Source organism: Chelonoidis abingdonii, chromosome 3, assembly GCF_003597395.2.
Source record: "Chelonoidis abingdonii isolate Lonesome George chromosome 3, CheloAbing_2.0, whole genome shotgun sequence".
Classification (NCBI taxonomy): Eukaryota; Metazoa; Chordata; order Testudines; family Testudinidae; genus Chelonoidis; species Chelonoidis abingdonii.
Window position 1 is genome coordinate 1,789,517 of NC_133771.1, and position 24,964 is coordinate 1,814,480.

At 52.3% G+C, this 24,964-nt stretch overlaps 1 protein-coding gene across 1 annotated transcript in view; it reads right to left on the minus strand.

The window, feature by feature from the left end:
* The window catches only part of DPYSL5 (dihydropyrimidinase like 5), a 69,866-nt gene that overhangs the window by 12,793 nt on the left and 32,109 nt on the right, over window positions 1-24,964 (minus strand). The window contains exon 11 of the mRNA XM_075063466.1: window positions 1,989-2,157. Coding sequence (XP_074919567.1) covers window positions 1,989-2,157 — 169 coding nt within the window. The remainder of the gene's footprint in view (window positions 1-1,988; window positions 2,158-24,964) is intronic.

Here is a 24,964-nt window from a genome sequence, read left to right on the forward strand (position 1 = left end):
AGAACAAAGAGCAATGATCTCAAGTTGCAGTGGGGGGAGGTTTAGGTTGGATATTAGGAAACACTATTTCACTAGGAGGATGGTGAAGCACTGGAATGGGTTCCCTAGGGAGGTGGTGGAATCTCCTTCCTTAGAGGTTTTTAAGGTCAGGCTTGACAAAGCCCTGGCTGGGATGATTTAGTTGGGGATTGGTCCTGCTTAGATACCTCCTTAGGTCCCTTCCAACCCTGATATTTTAGGATTCTCTGATGAGCTCTCTCTAAACAGGGTAGAAGGGCAGGTCAAATAGTGCCTGTGACTCTTAGGCACAGCCCACACCACCATGCAAAACCCCTGTCCCATCTCTGCCCCCCTGCCCTCCACTGGGATCTGCCATCCAAACCCCTTGCTTAGCAAGTACAGTTCAGTTGAGGGTGACCAGGGCTTAATTTGTAATGAAAGAGGTGCCAGGGCTCAAGCAAGGTTTTTACTTTCATAACTGATGTGCCAAGCCCAGGGCTCTGAACTGCCGAGCCTGGAGGTGCCCAGGGCTCAGCTCTGGCAAAAATTAAGCACTGAGGGCGACCCCCTCATTCAGTCCGGCCAAGCACAGTTCTGCTGCCCTTTACTCATACAATGAGAATAACATTTCATGACCCCCACATTCAATACTAAAGTGATTTGTAACTCAACATCAGCCAAAATTGATCCCTTGTGCAGCACAGCTCTGTCTGCTGACACCTCGGCAGAGTAGGTGAGTTCATGTAAATACAGTCTGGTCCTGAAGCCTTTCCCCACTCCCCGGCTCACCACTAGCTGTCAGGGGACAGCTCAGTCACACCTTGCTTACAAATCATAATTTTAACTTATAAGGTTGGCCAACATTGCCGAAACGAATGTGCCGACATTGTCACAAAAACAACAGCTGTGTGAGGAAGCTAGTCTTTGTTCACACTTTTCAAACCTATTATACTTTTCCAGGTACAGGTATTTCATCATGCACTGTATCTGCTTTTAAAATGTGTATTAATGTTTCAATTTCAATTCAAATTTCCAACCAATGACAAAATAGGAAACACTGCATGTAACTAGTTGACTACTTGTGGGGGGTGTTGGGGAAATTCGGGGGGGGTAACACCCCTGCTGTGGGGGTGTGGGGAAATCCCTGCCAGGCGACGCCAAATGTCTGGTGAACAATGGCCAAGCCTCTGACTGATTGCCCAGCGCTTGCTTTGCTGAGATTCAGCCAACCCATGCCTACCAGCCTCTGCCAAGGGAACAGGGGCTGGAACGGATGGCACACAGGAATAGCAGCATTGCCAGGCTGGCTCAGAACAAGAGCTGGGAGCCAGGACTCCTGGCTTCTCCCTGCTCTGCCAAGACCAGGAGGGCTGACCTCAGGCACTGCCCAGGGGCTCTGCAGGGCAGGGGCATGTCTGCAGCACCCAGGGCGAGGGGCCACAGGTCCTGCTTGGGACCCAGGGGCGCTCCCATAGTACAAATGAACCCAGTGCCTCAGTTTCCCCATCTGTGCAGCAGGGTTGACATCTGCATGGCTTCCTGTAGTGCTCGCAGTGTGTGGATGGCGTCGACAGCGCTCTGTCTGGCTAGGCAGCGAGCTCAGCATAGGGGGCAGCAGCGAGCATCTCGTCCACATGCCACTTGCAGGCTGGTAGAACAGGGAGGTGGGGCTGGTGGGGAGAGCCTGCCGGAGCAGCCTGGACTGGGGCAGCCCACGCTGTGTCCCTGCCTGAGAGATCCCCCACCAGGGCTTAGAGCACGGCCAACGAACACTGCTGGGCGCCTGTCTGTGACGTCGACACATGGCCTCCCTCTGCCTGGTAGACACAGCCACCGGCAGCCAGACCTGGAGCAAGAGGCCCATGTGCCCTGACCTGCCCTGCTCTCGGCCAGCCAGCCCCCACCTCCCACAGATGGGGGTGGGGGGGTTCTTTGCTGGAGTCCCTCCCTCCAGGGGGCGCAAGCACATGCTCCGGCCCCGCTCTTACCGGATAGGCTGAAGCCGGACTCATGAAGGTCCCTCATGCCCCCGTGTCGAGTGGCAGGTCGGGTGGGGGTATCTGCAAGTGGAGTCCCCGTCTCCTTTTTCCCAGCATGCACAACCACAGCCACGTCCCCCAGGTAGGGGGTGCGCTCCACGCCCCTAAGCCTTATACTCTAATGGAGGGAGAAAAGAAACACCCATGAGCGCCGGCCGCACAGTTAGAGCAGAGCCCCGCCCCACCCCTATGCTGCCTGATCCCCATCCCTGCGCTGCCTGATCCCTGTGGCCGGCTCCACCCCGTCCCTGCACTGCCTGATCCCCGTCCCTGCGCTGCCTGATCCCCGTGGCTGGCTCCGCCCTGTCCCTGCGCTGCCTGATCCCCGTCCCTGCGCTGCCTGATCCCCATCCCTGCGCTGCCTGATCCCCGTGGCCGGCTCCACCCCGTCCCTGCGCTGCCTGATCCCTGTGGCCGGCTCCACCCCGTCCCTGCGCTGCCTGATCCCCGTCCCTGCGCTGCCTGATCCCCGTGGCCGGCTCCGCCCCGTCCCTGCGCTGCCTGATCCCCGTGGCTGGCTCCGCCCCATCCCTGCGCTGCCTGATCCCCGTGGCCGGCTCCACCCCGTCCCTGCGCTGCCTGATCCCCGTCCCTGCGCTGCCTGATCCCCGTGGCCGGCTCCACCCCGTCCCTGCGCTGCCTGATCCCCGTCCCTGCGCTGCCTGATCCCCGTGGCTGGCTCCACCCCGTCCCTGCACTGCCTGATCCCCGTCCCTGCGCTGCCTGATCCCTGTGGCCGGCTCCACCCCGTCCCTGCGCTGCCTGATCCCCGTGGCTGGCCTCGCCCTGTCCCTGCGCTGCCTGATCCCCATGGCTGGCCCCGCCCCATCCCGTTCCTACGCTGCCTGATCCCTATCCCTGTGCTGCCTGATCTCTGTAGCCAGCCCTGCCCTGTCCCTGCGCTGCCTGATCCCCGTGGCCGGCCCCGCCTTGTCCCTACACTGCCCAATCCCCATGGCCGGCACCGCCCCATTTCTAGGCTGTCCGATCCCCGTGGGCGGCCCCGCCCCGCCCCTATGCTGCCCAATCCCCGTGGCCGGCCCCACCCTGTCCCTACACCTCCTGATCCCCATCCCTGCGCTGCCTGATCCCCGTGGCCAGCCCCGCCTTGTCCCTATGCTGCCCGAGCCCTGTGGCCAGCCCTGTTCCTACACTGCCCGATCCCCGTGGCCGGCCCTGTCCCATCCCTATGCTGCCTGAGCCCTGTGGCTAGCCCTGCCCCGCCCCTACACAGGCCGATCTCCATGAGCTCTGTCCCGCCCCTACACTGCTTGTGACGTTATTGATATAAACTGGGACCATATAGAACATGGGTTGCAACCAAGGTCCTGTAGTGGCACCAAATCCTATGTAAAGGGGGTCATATAAGGTGTCTAAGACCAGGTTATGGGTTACTGTTATCGAATATGCTGTCTGTATGTCTGTATATTTTTGTAGTTGAAGTTATGAATATTGGCTGTGTATTGTCTGGTTATTTTAAATGTGCTGCACGTTCTGGAGACACCCAGACAGCTGTGTAGCTCAGCTTAGCCTGCTTGATGGCCCATAAGGACGCATCACCTACACAACTGACCGCATCGAGAAGCAGGCAGTTACCCCTGTGACCAGCAGAGTGTGCAGAAACTGGTCCATGTGACGCAAACTCCATTTGCCTGTAAACTTCCACAGTAGGAACACAAGGAGTGTTCTTAAGACCTGAAAGTCTATATAAGGCGAAGCCTCATGCTCCATTTTGTCTTCAATCACTGCTTCTTACCTCTGGAGGGACTTTGCTACAATCGGAAGGCTCTGCGACAAAGGACTGAATGACCCATCCAGTGGGGATGTTTCGCCAGAGACGTGATTTGACCTGCGTTACTCCATCCACTGCTACAAAGGCCTGAACTAAGAACTTTGCCATTTACTGTGTGTTAATTGATTCCATTTAACCATCTTAGCTCTCATCTCTATCTTTGCCCTTTATATAACCTTTAGATTTTAAGTCTAAAGGATGGCACAGGGGATTTGGGGTAAGATCTGAGGTGTATTACCCTGTCCGGCCAATTAACCCGCTGCTTTGCTCTAAACATAACTATGTTACACGCCATTAGATGAGGCGATATACCCTCACTGTCCCCTACTATACTTTGACCCACCCCGCGTTACACCCGCATGGCGGAGATACAGACTGTAGTACTATATGCTACGCCATAAACAAATAGCCAGCATCCCCCCATACTCTGTTGGTGTTGCCCCAATTACTAAGACGACATGCAAAATCTGTGTATCACTATTTAAATATTCTCTAATAAACATATTGGTGAATTGACCTGGGTCTGGGGCTTGCGTTCTTTGGGATCGAGAGAACTTTTTCTTTACTGGGTTTGGTTTTCATAACCATTCATCCCCAGACCGTGTGGGACTGGGTGCGATTATGGGAGAACTGAAGTGTCTAAGGAAATTGCTTGCTGTGACTTGCGGGTTAGCCAGAGGGTGGGACACCGAAGTCTGTTTGTCTGGCTAGGTTTGGTTGCCTTAAGAGTGGAAAAACCCCACCCCGCCTAGGGCCTGTGCTGCTACCTGTTTAGCAATTGTCCTGATTTTGGCGACTCTCAGTTGGGTCCGCCAGAACCACATCGTACAGTGGCGTAGTCGTGCTAGGAATCTCACAAGAACCAGGTTGCATTAAGCTTGGGTCAAACCCCATGCTATTCATATTTGAAATTTTGTATTGAGAGTTTGGTTGGTAAGGCAGCAGTGGCAATGGGTGAGGCAAGGAGGGCATATAGGGATCTGACAAAAAAGCGCCTGGAGAATTTGTGTCTTAAAAGGAATAAGCTTAAAAAGAAAGATACTAAATCAAGAACTGAGAGAGCTGTCAATGGGCAGTGATTCAGGAAGCAGGGAGCACAGCCTTACCTAACACTCAGAGACTGCAGAAGTGAATTGGAAGAAAGGCAGCAATTCTAAACGGCAATGGAGCATGAGCATGAACTAGTAAGAACTGCGATTGCTGGAAAGGCAGAAAATGCTGAAATTGGTACAGAGAACTGCTGAGAGTAGAAGAGAGGCTGAGGAAAGAGCTCCATAAGGGCTCTGGAGTTACTGGTGCTTGAAGAGAGAGCTTACAAGATACAACGGAGACTCACAAGATGAGAACAAGAGACGGCAGACTGCAGCTCCAAGTAATGAATAGAGGCAAGAGACCAGTCATCACCAACCTGGACCGCCACGTGCCCACCGCCAGGAGAAGAACTGGGAAAAGATGTGTCCATTACATAATGATACTGAGGGATATAGAGAGTTTTTATCCACCTCTTGAGCACCTCTGGCACTTCTGGTACAAGATCCCTGAATAGAAGCAGCGATGCTGTCCTGCTGACCAGGACTGACTGAAAAGCCAGGAGGTATTTAATGATTTGGGGACAACAAGAAGCCTTGGATTATGGGCGGTTTAAAGATGCGTGTTAATGCGGTTCAAGTTAGCTGCCTGATTCTGACGAGAGTATAAGTTTAGAAAGTTTAAATGTCTAATGACTGTACTTTGTAGAAGTGCTCATTAAGCTGATGGGTTCTGTTTAAAAGTGGGTTGTGGGAGCCAAGGCGCATGGGAGTTTTGAGAAGCTGGCTGAATTTGATCACTGTGTAGACAGATTCTTAAACATTGTGCTGGACCAATAGTGAAGCAGACATGTGTGTGACAGGGACCCTGAGTCAGTCCTGTGGGCTGCAGAGATTGCTGAATGCCCATACCCAAAGTAGGGGCTCGGGAAGGGTAACACACCCCAAGGAAAAGAGTTCAGCCATGTCTCCCCAAGTTAAGAGGAAGCGAAGGAATTTAAAGGTAAACACTGGCCCTGATCGACAGGGGTGGCTCATGGGGAGGATAGGAACTCTCACCCCAACATAAACAGGTTACATGCTATCACTGTGTGGGATGCTTGGCCACATGAGACCAGATTGCCCGACCCTAAAGGCAGCCCAAAACCAGCAACCCCAAAAGCCACAGTAGATGCCAATTCATTACTCTGAGCACCCAGGCTGAGCCAAGCCACAACAGCACCACCTCAAGTCCAGGTGCAAGCAGAGCAGTGGCCATGCCAACCCCTCGTCTCGGTGCTCTGGGAGGAGGGGATCAGCTCACCAGCTATGTCAGAACTGAGCTTGGCAAGGAAGTGAGAGGTTTTATTATGGAGGCAAAGGTCAATGGTGTTGAATGCATGGGATGGCGAGACATCTGGCTCGGGTGTAACTATAGTCAAGGGACATCTGGTGAAGCCAGAGGACATGCTGCCTGGGGAATATGTGAACGGTAGTGGCACTATCTGAGTACTCTGTGGACCTGCCAATGGCTAGAATCCACCTTGAGTGGGACGGCTTTAAAGGGACGTGAAAGCTGCAGTCCGAGATTTAATTCCGGCTGATGTTTTGGTAGGAAATAACATACTGGGGTGCCTAGCCAAGTGAATGTGGTGACCAGGTCACAGAGGGAGTTTGGGTCTGTGGCAGATGCCCTGACTGATGGCAGTGAGGGGATGGCGAACAGACAGAGAGTGTCTCTCAAGATGAATCAGGGAAGTTTGTCTGAAATGTCAGAGGGGTTCTGAATTCAACCAAAACCCAGAGTGAGGTCATGGTGGCTCAGCAAAGTGATGTATCTCTAGAGAAAGCCAGGAATGATGCTCAGAATCAGGTCCCAGCCAGTGAGTGAGAGAGGCAGATTTTTATGCAGATGGGCTGTTGTATAGGGAGCCTCCCAGGGAAAGAAGAATTCCCAAGCGCAGCTCGCAAACAGCTTGTGGTACCGGAGAGTTACCGCATGAGTTGTTAAAAACGTTGGCTCATGATGGTCCATTTGCAGGACATCTGGGTATAGGCAAGACGTGTGACAGGCTAGAGCAAATTTCTACTGGCCTCACTCTTTGAGACGGTGAGGATTACTGGCAGAAGCTGTGAACTGTGTCAAAAAGCGTAAGGGGTTAGGGGGCCTAGCAAGGTGCCCCTCCAGCCTCTGCCCATTATAGGGGAGGCTTTTTGCCAGAGTGGCTGTGGATATTGTGGGGCCATTCCAAAACCTTCCAGAAATGGGAAAAATACATCCTGGTGCTGGTAGACTTTGCTACCAGATATCCAGAGGCTGTAGCCTTGGCTAACATTGAGGCAGAGACAGTGGCAGTGGCTTTGTTCTCTATTTTTAGCAGAGTGGGTTTTCCTAAGGAAATTTACTGTCTGACCGTGGGTCTAACTTCATGTCTGTAGTTTTCAAGCAGTTGTGGGAATTATGTGGGGAAGCACCTGAAAGCTGCTCCCTACCACCCCCAGACTAATGGCCTAGTGGAAAGGTTCAATGGAACCCTAAAGTCTATGTTGAAAATGTACGTGGATAGACGCCAGAATGACTGGATGTTCTACTGCCATATCTATTGTATATGCATACAGGAGTGTACCCAAGAGTCTACAGGGTTTGCTCCCTTGAACTGCTCTATGGGAGGCAGGTCCGGGGGCCCTAGATTTGGTTCGTGACTCATGGAGGTCAGGTGGAGGAGACAGAGCAGCCGGTGGCTGAATATGTGGCTCAGTTCAGGGAGAGTTTGCAAGAGATGATGAAGTTGGTTGAGCAGAATCTGAAAGAAGAGCCAAGATACTCAGAAAAGCCTGGTATGACAGAGATGCTCAGGACGAGAGCGTTTGAAATAGGGGACATGGTGTTGGTGCTAGATTCTGTCCGGAGGAACAAAATGAAGGATGTTTGGACCGGACCCATGGAGGTAGTGAAAGAATTAATGAGGTTACCTATGATGTGAGGAAACCCATGGCCAGGGAAGTGTGCAGACAGTGCATGTGAACAGAATTAAAGGCCTACCATGCAAGGGAGGTAAATGTGAACATATCTGTTGTGCTGAGGAAGAGGCAGGGTCCATCCCTTTGATTGACATGGTTGCTGAAAGCCAGGAGGAGACGCCTCTCGAGAGCATTGAGATGGGGGAGGGTTTAGCCCCCCTCAAAGGGAGGAGTTGCTGATTTTGTTGAAACACCACAGCGAACATTCTCCAACAGGCCAGGGCTCACAGGATAGGATGACACACTCCATTCAGACGGTGGGGCCCCGCCCAGCCCCCAGCAGAGCTTACAGGGCCAAGGGAGAGATGCAAAGGCAGATCCAGGAAGAGTGGAAAGCATGTTGGCAATGGGAGTAATTACCCAATCCATGAGCCCCTGGGCCTCTCCCATTGTGTGGTGCCAAAAAAGATAAGACCATGAGGTTTTGTGTGATTACAGGAAGCTAAATGCTTTTCACTCAGCCTGACCCTTACCCACCCCAGGATAGAGGATCTGTTAGATACGCTGGGGGGGGGGGAAGTTTATAAGCACCTAGATCTGACCAGGGGGTATTGGCAGATTCCCCTAGATGCTGATGCACAAGAGAAATCCGCTTTCATAGTGGAATCGGGCCTGTATGAGTTCAAGGTGTTGCCCTTTGGGATGCGTAATTCAGGGCTACTTTCATGAGACTTATAAACGAGGTCCTACGGGGATTAGAATCTTTTGCCAGGGCCTATATATAGACGACCTGGCCATCTTCAGCAGTTCGTGCAAGATCACCTTAACCACATAGGGATTGTGCTGCACTGGCTCAGGGAGGCCAATCTAACTGTTAAGGTTTCTAAATGCAGAATGGGAGCTGCTGAGGTGACCTACCTGGGGCACAGGGTGGGCAATGGGCAACTGCGCCCTGAGCCTTCAAAGGTGGAGGCCATTAAGAACTGGCCTATCCCTAGAACTAAGAAGCAGGTCCAATCGTTCATTGGTCTGGGCAAAAACCCCAGCCTAGGGCTGTGACTGCCCTGTTTGAGCAATTGGTCCTGATTTGGCACTCTCAGTTGGGTCCCGCCAGAATCACATCGTCACACTGCCCGATCCTCGTGGCCAGCCCTGCCCCATCCCTACACTGCTCAAGCCCCATGGCCGGCCTGGCACCGTCAGACTGGACCTAAGGCTTCCTGCTGTGCCTGGCCCTGGGGACAGCAGCCAGCTAGGGAGCCTGGACAATCTGGGGCCCGGACATGGAGCGGGGCTGAGATGAGATCCCCACCTAATATGGGGCTGAGCTGTGACTGAGCTTGCTCCCCGACCCTGCCAGCCCCTGCCCCAGGGGTCACTTCGGGGGAGAACTCAGCTGAAAGTGGGGGAAGGATGCGGGGTTTCTCAGGACACTCCAGCCCCATCACAGCAGCTCCCCAGCTGGGACACTGAACTTCCAAAGGCATCATCCACTGGTAAAGGTCCTGTTAGCCAGGCTGGGCAGGGATGATGTCCCAACCTCTGTTTACCAGGAGCTGGGAAAAGGTGACAGAGGATGGATCACTTGATGATTCCCTGTTCTGTTCATTCCCTCTGGGTTCCTGGCAGTGGCCGCTGTTAGAGGACAGCGCGGGGGTGGGGGGTACCACATGGGGTAGGGGCGCAGTGCGGAGGTACTGCATGGGGAAGGGGCGCAGTGCAGGGGTGGGAAGTACCGCATGGGGTAGGGGTGCAGTGCAGGGGTACTGCATGGAGAAGCAGTGCAGTGCGGGGGTGGGGGTACCGCATGGGGAAGGGGTGCAGTGTGGGGTACTGCATGGGGAAAAGGGTAGTGCTAGGGCAGGGGGTACCGCATGGGGAAGGGGTGTAGTGCAGGGGTACTGCACAGAGAGGAGGGCAGTGCGGGGGCATGGGCTACAGCATGGGGAAGGGGCGCAGTGCGGGGGTAGTGCATGGGGGGTACCGAATGGGGGGTACCCCATGGGGAAGGGGTGCAGTGGGGGGGTACCGCATGGGGTAGGGATGCAGTGGAGGGGTACTGCATGGGGAAGGGGTGCAGTGCGGGGGTGCTGCATAAAGAGAGTAGTGCTGGGGCGGGGGGTACCGCATGGGGAAGGGGTCTATTGCAGGGTACCACATAGGGTAGGGGCACAGTGCAGGAGTACTGCATAGAGAGGTTGTCATTCTCTCAACGCATACTTAACTTTACCTATTCTTAGTCTTCAATGACTAACAAAGCTCTGAACTTAAGGACTTGCCATTACTGTATGTATTAATTCAGTTTAACCAACTTCTAGCACTCACTTTTATCTTTTCTTTTATGAATAAAACTTAGATTTAGTTTCTAAAGGATGCACACAGCGTGATTTGGTGGGTAAGTCTTGGGTCGTTATAGGTCCAGGGACATTACACCGAACACATCACCGGCACGCCAGTCTAGGAGTGGCCCGATGTGGCTCCACGCACCCACGAGAGGGGCAAACCTTAACAACCCCCCTACTAAACTACATACCCTTGAGTCCTGAACCCACTGATCTGGAATTCCACCTCGTGAGGGTCCACCCTGTCCCCATTACCGAGGCCTGCTTGCTCTAATCATGACTATTGTGTAACACATTAGAAATCGAGCGATGTACCTCAACTGCTCCCCTACTTATACTTGGACCCCACCCACGTACCACCCACTCATTGGGGCGACATTTACAGACTGTATGTACTAGTGTGCTACCCATAACCAAATTACCAGCAGTCCCCCATACTCTGTCGTGTGCCACCCACATTACTAATGACTGACATGCCACACTCTGTGTATCATCCTTATTTAAATATTTCTTCCTAATAAACATGATTGAATTGACACTGGGGTATCTGGGGCTGGTTTCTTTGGGATTCGAAGAGGAACCTTTTTCTTTTAATAACATGGGGTGGTTTGGTTTTATACACCATTCATCCCAGGACAATGTGGGGACTGGTGTGATACTGGGAGATCTGGAGTGTCCTAAGGAATTGCTTGTGTTGACTGCAGTTAGCCAGAGGGGTGACACCGAAGTCTTTTGTCTGGCTGGTTGGTTTGCTACCCGAGGTGAAAACCCAGCCTAGGGCTGTGACTGCCCTGTTTGAGGCAATTGGTCCTTTGATTTGGCACTCTCAGTTGGGTCCCGCCAGATCACATCGTCACACTGCCCGATCCTCAGTGGCCAGCCCTGCCATCCCCTACACTGCTCAAGCCCCATGGCCGGCCGGCACCGTAGATGACCTAAGGCTTTCCTGGCTGTGGCCTGGCCCTGGGGACAGCAGCCAGCATAGGGAGCCTGGACCAATCTGGGGCCCGGACATTGAGCGGGTGAGATGAGATCCCCCTAATATGGGGCTGAGCTGTGACTGCAGCTGCTCCCGACCCTGCCAGCCCTGCCCCAGGGGTCAACTCGGGGAGAACTCAGCTGAAAGTGGGGAGAAGGTGACCGGGGTTTTCAGGGGACACTCCAGCCCCATCACAGCAGCTCCCCAGCTGGACACGAACTTTCCAAAGGCATCACTCCCTGTAAGGTCCTGTTAGCCAGCTCGGGCTAGGATGATGTCCAACCTCTGTTTACCAGGAGCTGGGAAAAGGTGACAGAGGATGGATCCACTGATGAATTGCCCTTCTGTCATTTCCCTCTGGTTCCTGGCAGTGGCCGCTGTTTAGAGGACAGCGCGGGGTGTGGGGTACCACATGGGGTACGGGGCGCAGTGCGGAGGGTACTGATGGGAAGGGCGCGCAGTGCAGGGGTGGGAAGTTGCCGCAGATTGGGTGGGTGCAGTGCAGGGGTACTGCATGAGAAGCAGTGCAGTGCGGGGGTGGGGGTAACCGCATGGGAAGGGGTGGCAGGTGTGGGTACTGCATGGGGAAAAGGGTAAGTGTAGGGCAGGGGGTTACACGCATGGGAAGGGGTGTAGTGCAGGGGTACTTGCACGAGAGAGGGGGCAGTGCGGGGGCATGGGCTACAGCATGGGGAAGGGGCGCAGTGCTGGGGGTAAGTGCTGGGGGGTACGCCGAATGGGGTTACCCCATGGGAAGGGGTCAGTGGGGGTACCGCATGCGGGTAGGGAGCATGTGGCTAGGGTTACTGCATGGGGGAAGGGGTGCAGTGCGGGGGTGGGGGGGGTACGGCATGGGGTAGGGGCACAGTCCAGGGGTACCACATGGGGTAGGGGTGCAGTGCAGGGGTACTGCATGGAGAAGGGGTGCAGTGCGAGGGTGGGGGGTACCATATGGGGAAGGGGTGCAGTGCAAGGGTACTGCATAGAGAAGAGGGTAGTGCTGGGGCGGGGGGTACCACATGGGGAAGGGGTCTATTGCAGGGTACCACACAGGGTAGGGGCACAGTGCAGGAGTACTGCATAGAGAGGAGGAAAGTGCGGGGGCAGGGGCTACAGCATGGGGAAGGGGTGCAGTGCGGGGGTACCACATGGGGAAGGGGTGCAGTGCAGGGGTAGCACATGGGTGGTACCATATGGGGAAGGGGTGCAGTGAGGGGGTAGGGGGATACCACATAGGGAAGGGGTGCAGTTCAGGGGTACCGCTTGGGGAAGGGGTGCAGAGCGGGGGTGGGAGGGTACCACATGGGGTAGGGGTGCAGTGTGGGGGTACCGCATGGGGTAGGGGTGCAGGGGTGAGAGGGTACCACATGGGGTAGGGGTGCAGTGCAGGGGTACTGCATGGAGAAGCAATGCAGTGCAGGGGTGGGGGTACCGCATGGGGAAGGGGTGCAGTGTGAGGGTACTGCATAGGGAAGAGGATAGCGCTAGGGCAGGGGGTACCGCATGGGGAAGGGGGGTAGTGCAGGGGTACTGCAGAGAGGAGGGCAGTGCGGGGGCAGGGGCTACAACATGGGGAAGGGGCGCAGTGCAGGGGTACCGCATGGGGGGTACCGCATGGGGGGTACCACATAGGGAAGGGGTGCAATGCGGGGGTACAGCATGGAGAAGGGGTGGAGTGTGGGGGTAGCACGTGGGGAGTACCGCATGGGGTAGGGGCGCAAAGCAGGGGTACTGCATAGGGAAGGGGTGCAGTGCGGGGGTGGGGGGTACTGCATGGGGTAGGGACGCAGTGGAGGGGTACTGCATGGGGAAGGGGTGCAGTGCGGGGGTGGGGGGTACCCCATGGGGGAAGGGGTGCAGTGGGGGGTTAACACATGGGATAGGGGCACAGTCAAGGGGCACCGCATGGGATAAAGGCACAGTGCAAGGGTGGGAGGGTACCACATGGGGTAGGAGTGCAGTGCAGGGGTACTGCATGGAGAAGGGGTGCAGTGCGGGGGTGGGGGGTACCACATGGGGTAGGGGCGCAGTGCAGACGTACTGCATGGGGAAGGGGCGCAGTGCAGGGGTGGGAGGGTACCGCATGGGGTAGGGGTGCAGTGCAGGGATACTGCATGGAGAAGCAGTGCAGTGCAGGGATGGGAAGTACTGCATGGGGAAGGGGTGCAGTGCGAGGGTACTGCATAAAGAGAGTAGTGCTGGGGCGGGGGGTACCGCATGGGGAAGGGGTCTATTGCAGGGTACCACATAGGGTAGGGGCACAGTGCAGGAGTACTGCATAGAGAGGCGGGAAGTGCGGGAGCAGGGGCTACCGTATGGGGAAGGGGCGCAGTACAAGGGTACCACATGGGGAAGGGGTGCAGTGCGGGGGTAGCACATGGGGGGTACCGTATGGGGAAGGGGTGCAGTGCGGGGGTGGGAGGGTACCGCATGGGGTAGGGGCACAGTGCGGGGGTACCGTATGGGGTAAGGGTGCAATGCAGGGGTGAGAGAGTACCGTATGGGGAAGGGGTGCAGTGCGGGGGTGAGAGGGTACCGCATGGGGTAGGGGTGCAGTGCGGGGGTACCGCATGGGGTAGGGCTGCAGTGCAGGGGTGGGAAGGTACCTCATGGGGTAGGGGTGCAGTGCAGGGGTACTGCATGGGGAAGGGGTGCAGTGCGGGGGTGGGGGGTACCACATGGTGAAGGGGTGCAGTGTGGGGCAAGGTCTCTGCTATTGCAGCCCCCCTTCCTCCCCACTCAGGCCTGGCTCCATCTGGCAGAGCTGCACCCTGGGTACGGCAGCTGGCGTCATGCGCTGGAGGAGGGGCCCTGTCGGGACAAGGCCGGCTGCTGTGTCTCCCCCAGGAGCAGGCCCCCCTGCAGAGAGAGGCCAAGTGATGCCCCAAGCTGTGAGCTAGTGGCACGTGGGGCAGCTGGGGGGAGGACAACCCCCACTTGAAGGGAGCACAGAGCTGGGGCGCTAGATAAACCCCAGGCCAAGAGAGGGCGGAGTGCATCCCCCTAAGGCCTGCAGCGCTCCCCCCTGCTGGTACGCCGCCTCACTGCACCAATGCAAAGCAGATCCCACCCCCTGCCTAGTCTCTCCAGTGCAATAAGCCCCCACCCCCCGCCCCCAAGCAAGTAACCACAAGCATTAAAGATCAGTCCCATGAAGACAAGCGATGCCCCCTAGTGCCATGCAAGGATCATGCACAGACAGCAGCAAGCACCAGCGGCCACAGCAGCGGACTGGGAACCAGAACTCTGGGTCCAACCCTGGCTCTGGGTGGCCTCAGGCAGGTCCCCCTCTCCCTCCCCCCTCCGCCCACGGTGGGGCGCCTCCTGCTGCCAAGGGGATGGCGCTGCCCTGCACAAGTACGGTGAAATCACAGGCTGCCGCAGGCAAGTGGGGATCCTGCAGAAGTGGGAAGAGGGCCGAATTGCTAAGGAGGAGAACAAGAGAACTGCACCAGCATGTAGGGGTGAAGGCACCAAGTCACACCAAGCAAGGGCCACAAAAGGCCGTAAGAAGAGGGTCTAGAGATACATTAAGAGCAAGAGGAAGGAGAGTTAATAACTGACATCATCGAAAGGCTGAGGTGGTTAATGCCTATTTTGCTTCCGTCATCACTAAAAGGTTAATGGTGACCAGATCCTCAACACAACCCATACTAACCCCAAGGGGGGAGGAAACTGAAATAGGGAGAGAACAGGCTAAAGACTAGTTAGACGTATTCAAGTCAGCAAGGTCTCATGAAACTCAACCTGGGGTACTAAGGAAATGGCAGACACGATCTCAGAACCGTTAGCAATGGTCTTTGAGAATTCCCGGAGGACGGGTGAGGTCCCAGAGGACTGGAGTAGGGCAAACACAGGACTGTCTTTCAAAAGGGGAACAAGGAGGACCCAGGGAATTACAGACCCGTCAGCCTCGCTTCAATACCTGGAAAGACACTGGGACAAATCATTCATCAATCAGTTTGTAAGCGCCTAGAGAATAAGAGGGTTATAAGGAACACCCAGCATGGATTTATCAAGAACAAATCCTGCCTAACCAACCTCATTTCCTTCTCTGACAGTTATTAGCCTAGCGGCTGTAGGTGGGATATGTCTTGATTTTCGTAAGGCTTTTGACACATTCCCACGTGCCATTCTCACAAGCAAACTAGGGAAATGTGGTCTGGATGGAACTACCATGAGGTGGGTGCACAACTGGTTGAAAGACCGTACTCAAGGAGTAGTTTCAATGGTTCATTGTCCAACTGGGAGGTCATCTCGACTGGGATCCTGCCAGGGTCTGTTCAGCTGGGACAGACCCTGGGGCATAGATGCCAACTCCGGGGCTGGAGCACCCACAGGGAAAAACCAGTGGATGCAGCCAAGCTCCCCCTCCCGCGGCCCACCTCCTCTCCTGAGCGTGCCGCATCCCCACTTTTCCATCTATCTCCCAGCGCTTCCTGCCTTGCTGCCCAGCCCAGCTGCAGTGACCCCCCCATGGTTCAAGCTCTGGCTGTCTCACTGTCTGACCTTGGTCAGACTCCAGGTAAGAGCTCTGCCCCCGACTCCTTCCAGCCCCCAGATCTTATCCCCCCATCGCACCTTCCAGCCCTTTACTCCCCAGCTGGGGGCATGGCCCGGCCTCCCTGCTGAGCAGTGGGGAAATCCATCTGCCTCAAGGGCCAGGGTGGGGCGGTTTCAATGTCTGCGCAATTGGATTTGCTGTTATTTTCTCGAATCTGCACTGATCTGGGGACCAGGCTCAGACAGCTCGGTGACACCCCGAGCTGTGTCTCTTAGCCTGCCCGGAGAGCAACCGCTCCCTTTCCACCCACTGGGGAAACTGAGCCACACACAGGACCCATCAAAATAGTGCAAAATAGTCCCACTCTGTCCCAGGCATATGAACAGGAGTGTCCAAGGTCACTGTTCTGCTGGGATTGGCACTGGGGGGGTCTCAGCTTGAGCTCTGGGTCTAATCCTTACTGCCACACGGAGATGTGGACAAACTGGGGGCAGTTCAGAGGAGAGCAACAGAACCGATGAAAGGTTTAGTAAATCTGACCTGTGAGGAACAGTCACAAAGCCGGGGCCTGGTTAGTGCTGAGAGAAGCGACTGAGGGGGGACTGGTAACATTCTGCAGAGCTGCTCAGAGCTGTTCTACCGGGGGGGAGGAATCATCACTTGTTCTCCACATCCCCGGCAGGTAGGACAAGAAGCAATGGGCTAAATCTGCAGCAGGGAGACTGAGGTTGGCGCCTAGGAAGACCTGTCCAAAGGCTGGGGAGTGACGGTGGGGACCCACTCCCCAGGGAGGCTGTGGGATCCCGCCATTGGAGGTTTAAGAACACATTGGACAAACCCCGGTTAGGGCTGGTCCAGGTTCACCCGGCCCTGCCTCAGCGCGGGGGGTTGGACATGGTGCCCAAGCAAGGTCCCTTCCAGCCCCACGTTACAGCTCCCTAGGGCTGCGGCTGACAGGTCCTGGACCCACAGTGGCTAGGAGAGGAAGCCAGCACCTGGACCCACTCACCAAGATGGTGATCTGCAGCACCTGAACTGGAGGGAGAGGACTGGGGGTGTGTACAGGCCCAAGAGTAGAGGGAGAGGCGCTAGGAAAGCAGTCGGAGGGTGAAAGGATCCAGGGAGCTGACCTCACTGGGAGGGTGGGTACAAGGGTGCTGCTGAGAGGCAGCCAAAGAGGAATACCCGGGGGTGGAGGAGGAAGGGCACGCATGGAGCAGGAGTGACACCGTGCAAGGACAGCAGGGCTGGAGCAGAGCATCAGGGCAAAGGACAAGATCGGTGACCCCGAGCTTCCAGGCTCGCTTCTTTCACAGCCACCTCCCCAGACCCGCCTGTGCCACAATGGGCCCACAGGGAACCAGCTGCTCACTTATCTCTGAGTCACCACCAGCCAGGGTGCTCCCCGTGAGGCCTGCACTCAGCTCATTGCTCCTGACTGGACCCACATAGAATCATAGGACTGGAGGGACCTCAAGAGGTCATCTAGTCCCGTCCCCTGCCCTCATGGCAGGTCTGAGTATTGTCCAGCCTATCCCTGACAGGTGTTTGTCTAACCTGCTCTTAAAAATCTCCAATAATGGAGATTCCACCACCTCCCTGGGCAATTTATTCCAGTGCTTAACCATCCTGACACTTAGGAAGTTTTTCCTAATGTTCAACCTAGACCTCCCTTGCTGCAATTTAAGCCCATTGCTTCTTGTCCTGTCCTCAGAGGCTAAGAACAATTCTTCTCCCTCCTCCTTGTACCAACCTTTTATGTACTTGAAAACGTATCACACCCCTCTCAGTCTTCTCTTCCTCAGCCTAAACAAACCCAATTTTCTCAATCTTCTCTCATCAGTCGTGCATGTTTTCTAGACCTTCAATCATTGCTGTTGCTCTTCTCTGGACTTTCTCCAATTAGTCCACATCCTTCCTGAAATGTGGCATCAAGAGGCCTAATCAGCACAGAGTAGAGCGGAAGAATTACTTCTCGGGTCTTGCTTCAGCACTCCTGCTAATACTTCCCAGAATGTTGTTTTCTTTTTTTTGCAACAGCGTTCCACTGTTGACCCATATTTAGCTTGTGATCCACTATGACCCCCAGATCCTTTTCTGCAGTATCCTTCCTACGCTGTCATTGTCCAGTTTGTATGTGTGCAACTGATTGTTCCTTCCTAAGTGGAGGACTTTGCACTTGTCCATATTGAATTTCATCCTATTTACTTCAGATCCATTCTCCAGTTTGTCCAGATCACTTTGAATTTTAATCCTGTTCTCCAAAGCACTTGCAACCCCTCCCAGCTTGGTAAGATCCGCAAACTTTATAAGTGTACTCTCTGTGCCATTATCTAAATCATCAATGAAGATATTGAACAGAACCAGACCCAGAACCAATCCCTGCGCGACCCCCCTTGTTAGGTCCTTCCAGCCTGACCGTGAACCACTGATAACTACTCTCTGGGAACGGTTTTCCAACCAGTTATCCCAGTGAAAGCATGAAGGGTGGAGGCCTCCCAGTGGGGAGGCACCAGGCTAGGGAGCAGCGCAATGTGGCCTGACAGTGGGCAGAGAACTGCCGCTGGGCGAGCAGCTACCTGCTAGGCCCTGCTGAGGGAGGGTGTTTGGAGAGGGCCCTGCAGGATCACACATGCCAGAGCGCCTGGCAGCTCTAACCACATCATGCTAAGGAACTGGACGACGGCCTCCCTATGCACCCATCCATAACGTGTAGGGAAAAAATGCTGTGTGATGACAGGGGCCTTCAACCTGAGCAACGTGCTGCAGGTCTCGTGCTACCAGCGCACAAACATCCCTAGGACATTTCAACTGTACAGATGACAATCTCCTAACACTTACTGTGTGGCAACCAAGACAGGGGAATTCTGTATTAGACCTTGTCCTAACACAGGGGAACTGATCACAGAACTAAAAATTAGTGGTAACTTTAGGTACAAGCAGGGCTTTTAGGCCGATTCTCCCGAATCGGGCCCCATGCCCTAAAGACGACCGCCTAACTTAGGTGCCTTTTTAATTTTTACTCACCCGGCGGCGGTCCAGGTCTTCGGCAAGGGGTCCTTCACTCACTCCGGGTCTTCACCGGCATTTTGGTGTCGGCTCCTTCAGTGCCGTGGAAGACCCGGAGCGCCACTGGGTGAGTCATCCCTGCCAGGACCCCGTCGAAACTATTTGAATCAGGCCCCACACTTCCTAAAGCCAGCCCTGGGTACAAGTGATCACGACTTGATCACATTTATAAAGTGCAAGCAGTTGTAAAGTCCAGACCAGTAATATACACACTTGGTGCTTTAACAGGGCCAATTTCACAAAAGCTGAAAACAATTATGAACCAAATCAGCTGGAAGGAAGAACTGAGTCATAAAATGCAAATGAAGACTGCGAATTGTTCAGGAACAATTCATTAGATGCCCCAAAAGCCACAACTGCATAATCGAAGAAGGAGGCCATTCTGATTCAAAAACTGACCTGGTTTAGAAAAGTGAAGACAGCTATAAAAATATATAAACCACAAATGGAAAAAAGGGAAGTTAATAGTAATAAATATAAATCAGAAGCTAGGAATTGTAGAAAATTCATAAGGGAAGCAAAGAGACACGATAATAGATTTACATCCAGCAGAGATAAGGACAGTATCTAACCCTAATGGGCAACTGCCTTATGTTAATTTGTATAGCTAATGAATCCTGTGGCACCTTATAGACTAACAGACGTTTTGGAGCATGAGCTTTCGTGGGTGAATACCCACTTCGTCAGATGCATGTAGTGGAAATTTCCAGGGGCAGGTATATATATGCTAGCAAGTAAGCTAGGAATACGAGTTAGTTCATAGTGAAGATGGGCCCTGTTTCTGCAGCGATGAGGTGTGAAAACCAAGGGAGGAGGAAACTGGTCTGTATTGGCAAGCCTGCAGCAGTCTTTGTTCAGTCCTGAGTGATGGTGTCAAATTTCTCTTTCAAACTACAGAACATCTCCTCCCTGGGGTTTTTTCACCCGCAGCTGGTAGAACAGTGGCTCATCCTCCCTTGATTGAACAATACCTCGTTATCTCTAGCTTACTTGCTAGCATATATAACCTGCCCCTGGAATGTCCACTACATGCATCATGACGAGCAAACGAGTAGGGTATTCACCCACGAAAAGCTCGATGCTCCCAAAACGTCTGTAGTCTATAAAGTGCCACAGATTCTTTGTGCTTTTACGTAATCCAGACTAACACAGCTACCCCTCTGATACATGTAGAGCTAATGTCACGTTATTGACATCAACTGGACCGTATACATTGTTGCAACCACTGTTATATATTTGGGCATAAGCCTTTCATGGGCTAGAACCCACTTCATCAGCGCATAAAAGTGGAAAATACAGAAGCAGCTATAAATACATGAAAAGATGTGGATTTGCCCCATGTGTGAGGTCAGTCATAACGAGACAATTCATTGACAGCAGTGATACCAAGGGAGGCAAATAACTCTAAGTGGTAATGAGAGTGGCCCATGTTCAGGACAGCGTGGCAAGAAAGTGGGTGCAGTAACAGTAGGTGGAATTAGTTATTGGGAATTAAGTTTAACAGTTTTGTAATGACCAATCACCCCAGTCTGTTATTCAGGCCTCATCTGATGTGTCCAGTTCTTGCAAATTAATTTCCAGTCCCGATTCTGCCGTTCATGTCTGGAGTCTGTTTTTGAAGTTTTTTTGTTGAAGAATTGCCACTTTGAGGTCTGTTATTGAGTGACCAAGGAGACTGAAGTGTTCTCCTACTGGTTTTTTAATGTTATGATTCCTGATGTCAGATCAGGAATATTAGAAAAAACTTTTCACAAGGAGGGTGGTGAACTGGAATGGCTTCCCTAGGGAGGTGGTGGAATCTCCTTCCTTAGAGGTTTTTAAGGTCAGGCTTGACAAAGCGCTGGCTGGGATGATTTAGTTGGGGTTGGTCCTGCTTTGAGCAGGGGGTTGGACTAGATATCTCCTGAGGTCCCTTCCAACCCTGATATTCTATGATTCTAGTCCATTTATTCTTTTGCGTAGAGACTGTCTGGTCAATGTACATGGCAGAGGGGTATTGCTGGCACATGATGGCATAAATGACATGGCAGATATGTAGGTGAACGAGCTCCTGACGGCGTGGCTGATGTGATTAGGTTCTATGATGGTGTCCCTTGAATAGATATGTGGACAGAGTTGGCATTGGGGTTTGTTGCAATAATAGGTTCCTGGGTTGGTGTTTTTGTTGTGTGGTGTGGGGTTGCTGGTGACTATTTGCTTCAGGTTGGGGGGCTGTCTGTAAGCGAGGACTGGCTTGTCTCCCAAGATCTGTAAGAGTGAGGGATCGTCCTTCAGGATAGGACGTAGATCCTTGATGATGGGCTGGAGAGGTTTTAGTTGGGGGCTGTAGATGACGGCTAGTGGTGTTCTGTTAATTTCTTTACTGGGCCTGTCTTGTAGTAGGTGACATCTGGGTACCCTTCTGGCTCGGTCAATTTGTTTCTTCACTTCAGCAGATGGGTGCTGTAGTTTTAAGAACACTTGATAGAGATCCTGTAGGTGTTTGTCTCTGTCTGAGGGATTGGTGCAAATGCGGTTGTATCTTAGAGCCTGGCTGTAGACAATGGATCATGTGATGTGGTCTGGATGAAAGCTGGATGCGTGTAGGTAAGAATAGCGGTCAGTAGGTTTCCAGTATAGGATGGTGTTTATGTGACCATCGCTTATTAGCACTGTAGTGTCTAGGAAGTGGATCTCTTGTGTGGACTGGTCCAGGCTGAGGCTGATGGTGGGATGCAAATTGTTGAAATCTTGGTGGAATTTCTCTTTTGCTGTATTTTGCTGATACAGACTAACATGGCTACCACTCTGAAACCTGTTATATATTTACAGCAAATATTGCACAAAGGTTGTTGAGTGAGGTGTCTAAGAAAAGGTTATAATCTGCTGGTTATGATTATGCTGTCTGTATGTGCGCCTCATTTTTGAAGTTGAAGTTATGACTATTGGCTCTGTGCTTGTATCTCAATGTGTAGCATTAGTGAAGAATTTGGTCAGCCTCGAGAGAAAGGAATTTGCAGATTAAGTGCCCAAACAAGAAACACTTAACTGACAATGGACCTTGGGAGACTCCAATCTACATGAAAAGTCTTCCTGGGATGTTCAAGGGAGCATCTAAGCAATGGCTGATCTCCCTGTAAAACAGCGGGTCTCAAACATTTTTCTGGCAACTCCTTTCACATCACAAGCCTCTGAGTACGACCCTCAAAATAAATTAAACACTCTTTTAAATACATTTAACACCATATAAATGCTGGAGGGCAAGCGGGGTTTGGGGTGGAGGTTAACAGCTCACGATCCCCAAGTAATGACCTTGTGACCACCTGAGAGGTTCCAACCCCCAGTTTGAGAACCCCTGCTGTAAAAGAACTGAGTCATGCATGGACATGTGACTTGCCCATGTGCCTACACACTCCATCTTGTTGCTGTGATTTTGCACAGGAGAACAAAGGGCCTGGAAACCCCTCCATTTAGTCTTTGGTGCTGCTTCCTACTTCTGGAAGAACCTTGCTATGTTCTTCTTATGTGCTACAAACTGAAGCTCTGAACAAAGGACTGAATGACCCATCCCAGCTGTGGATGTACTTGTGACGTTATTGATACAAACTGGGACCATACAGAACATGGGTTGCAACCAAGGTTCTGTAGTGGCACAAGATCTTATGTAAAGGGGATCAGATAAGGTGTCTAAGACCAGGTTACGGGTTACTGGTTATGATTATGCTGTCTGTATGTCTGTATCATTTTGTAGTTGAAGTTATGAATATTGGCTCTGTACTGTCTGTATTTCAAACTTGTGTTGTGTTACTGAGAAAGATCCCAGACAAGTTGGTGTCAGCTCAGCTTAGCCTGCTTGATGGCCCATTAAGGACCATCACCTACACAACTGACCAAATCAAGAAGCATTTACCCCTAGTCAGGTGACTCAGCAGAGTGTGCAGAAACTGGGCCCATGTGACTGCAAACTCCATTTGTGTAACTTTCCACAGTAGGAACAAAGGAGTGTTCTTACACTGGAAAGTCTATATAAGCAAAGGGCCTTCATCTCCATTTTGTCTTCAATCCTTGCTCTTACCTGCTGGAGAGACTTTGCTACAATCGGACCAGCTCTGCCACAAAGGACTGAATACCCATCCAGTGGGGGATGTAACTCCAGAGATGTGATTTGAACCTGCAGTTCACTCCATCACCGCATACAGCCTGAACTAAGAACTTTGCCAGTATGTGTGTAATTGATTTTCCATTTAACAATCTAGCTCTCATGCTCTATCTTTTCCTCTCATTATGAATAAACCTTTAGATTTCTTAGAGTTCTAAAGGCTATGAGGTGGGGCGAGCCACGCGGTGATTGTGGGTAAGCTGATGTGTATATTTCGACCTGGTCTGGGGTTGTCCTTTGGATCGAGAGACTATTTTTCTTTTCAACTGCTGTGTGTGCTTTGTCTTAACCACTTCTCTCCCATTATCTGCTGTGGTACTCTCTTCGGTTGGTGGATGAAGTCGATACACCGAGAGATACTGGGGTCTTCTAAAGGCGAATTGTGCGTGTGTGTGATTTGTGTTGAGCCAGTCGGGATACGTGAGAACTGAAGCATTTATTGTCTGGGTGGTTTGGTGCTGTAGACGTGGAAAAACCCAGCCTAGGGCGTATGACTGCGCTCTGTTTGCAGAGCAATTGTCCTGACATTTGCACGCAACTCTCCAGGATTGCAGCATGCGTACCCGCCATGGAACCACATTGTCACAGTACTCCAGAGACTTGATTTGAACCTGCAGTTTACTCCATCTCTGCTACAAGCCTGAACTAAGAACTTTGCCATCACTGTATGTAATTGATTCCATTTAACTATTTCTAGCTCTCATCTATATGTCTTTCTTTCTATAAATAAACCTTTAGATTTTAGATTCTAAAGGATTGGCAGCAGCGTGATTTGTGGGTAAGATCTGATTTGTATGTTGACCTGGGTCTGGGGCTTGGTCCTTTGGGATAGAGAGAACCTTTTTTCTCTTACTAGGGTATCGGTTTTCATAACCATTTGTCCCCATGATGAGTAGCACTGGTGATGATACTGGGCAACTGGAGTGTCTAAGGGAATTGCTTGTGTGACTTGTGGTTAGCCAGTGGAGTGAGACCAAAGTCCTCTCTGTTTGGCTCATTTGGTTGCCTTAATGGTAAAGGACCCCAGCCTTGGGCTGTCAATGCCCTGCTCTGAGCAATTTGTCCTGACTTGATACTCTCAGTTGGGTCCCACCAGAGGCAGCATCGTTACAGCTAATTATCGGTGATGCTTAGGAAATAGGTCTATTAGGAGTCTCCATAATTGCCTATTGTTCGCCTAAGGACTCAGCTGTCACAGAAGGCCTGGAACTGTATAAGAATGTCTGGAGTCCTGAACCTTTTTATCTCAGATCTGCTTGATGCTTCAAGCAGGGGAAGCGTAAGCCATAAGCCTGAGATCTCCAGTCCTAATCTGGATCACCCTGAATATGGACATTGGACTATAATTTATGGACCAATTCTGAAAGAACTCTTTGCAACTACAGACTCACCATCTCCACTATGAACCTTATCTCAGAACTGTACTCAAGGCTGTTTGTATATTGATCTTTCAACCATCTCTCTCTTTTCTTTTTAAATAAATGTTAGTTTAGTTAATAAGAATGGCTGTAAGCATGTATTTGGGTAAGATCTGGAATGTGTCTGATCCTTTGGGATTGGTAGCACTTCCTTATTATGATGAATAAGATTTTCAGTAATCCTCATCATACTTGACGTGGGTGTCTGGGCGGAGGCCTAAGGCTGGGTTGCTTTAAGGGAACTGTGTTGTTGGCTTCTGGGTAACCAGTAAGGTATTGCAGAAGCTGTTTTGGGCTGGCTTGGTAAATCTAAGTATTAGAATTCCACCAGCTTTGGGGATTGTCTGCCCCATTCTTTGCAGTTCACCCAAATAGAGTAACTCCAGTGTGGCTCCCTGGAACCCCAGTCGCAGCTACATCCATCCAGGTCTCTCTCTCAGCTTTCCCTGAAAGCAAACTTTGTCCTTTCACCCACCTTCCGGCCTGGTATCCATGCACAATATAGGAGAAACTGAGGCACACACAGGGCTTTCAAAAATATTAAGAAAATTCCTGCTTTGTCACACATGGGTTTATGGGGAATGGATCCTGTCGAACTAACCTGATATATTTTTAATGAGATTTCAAGTCTGGTTGATCAAGGTAACAGCGTTGATATAATATACTCAGATTTCTCTAAGTCATTTGACATGGTACCGCATGACATTGTGATTAA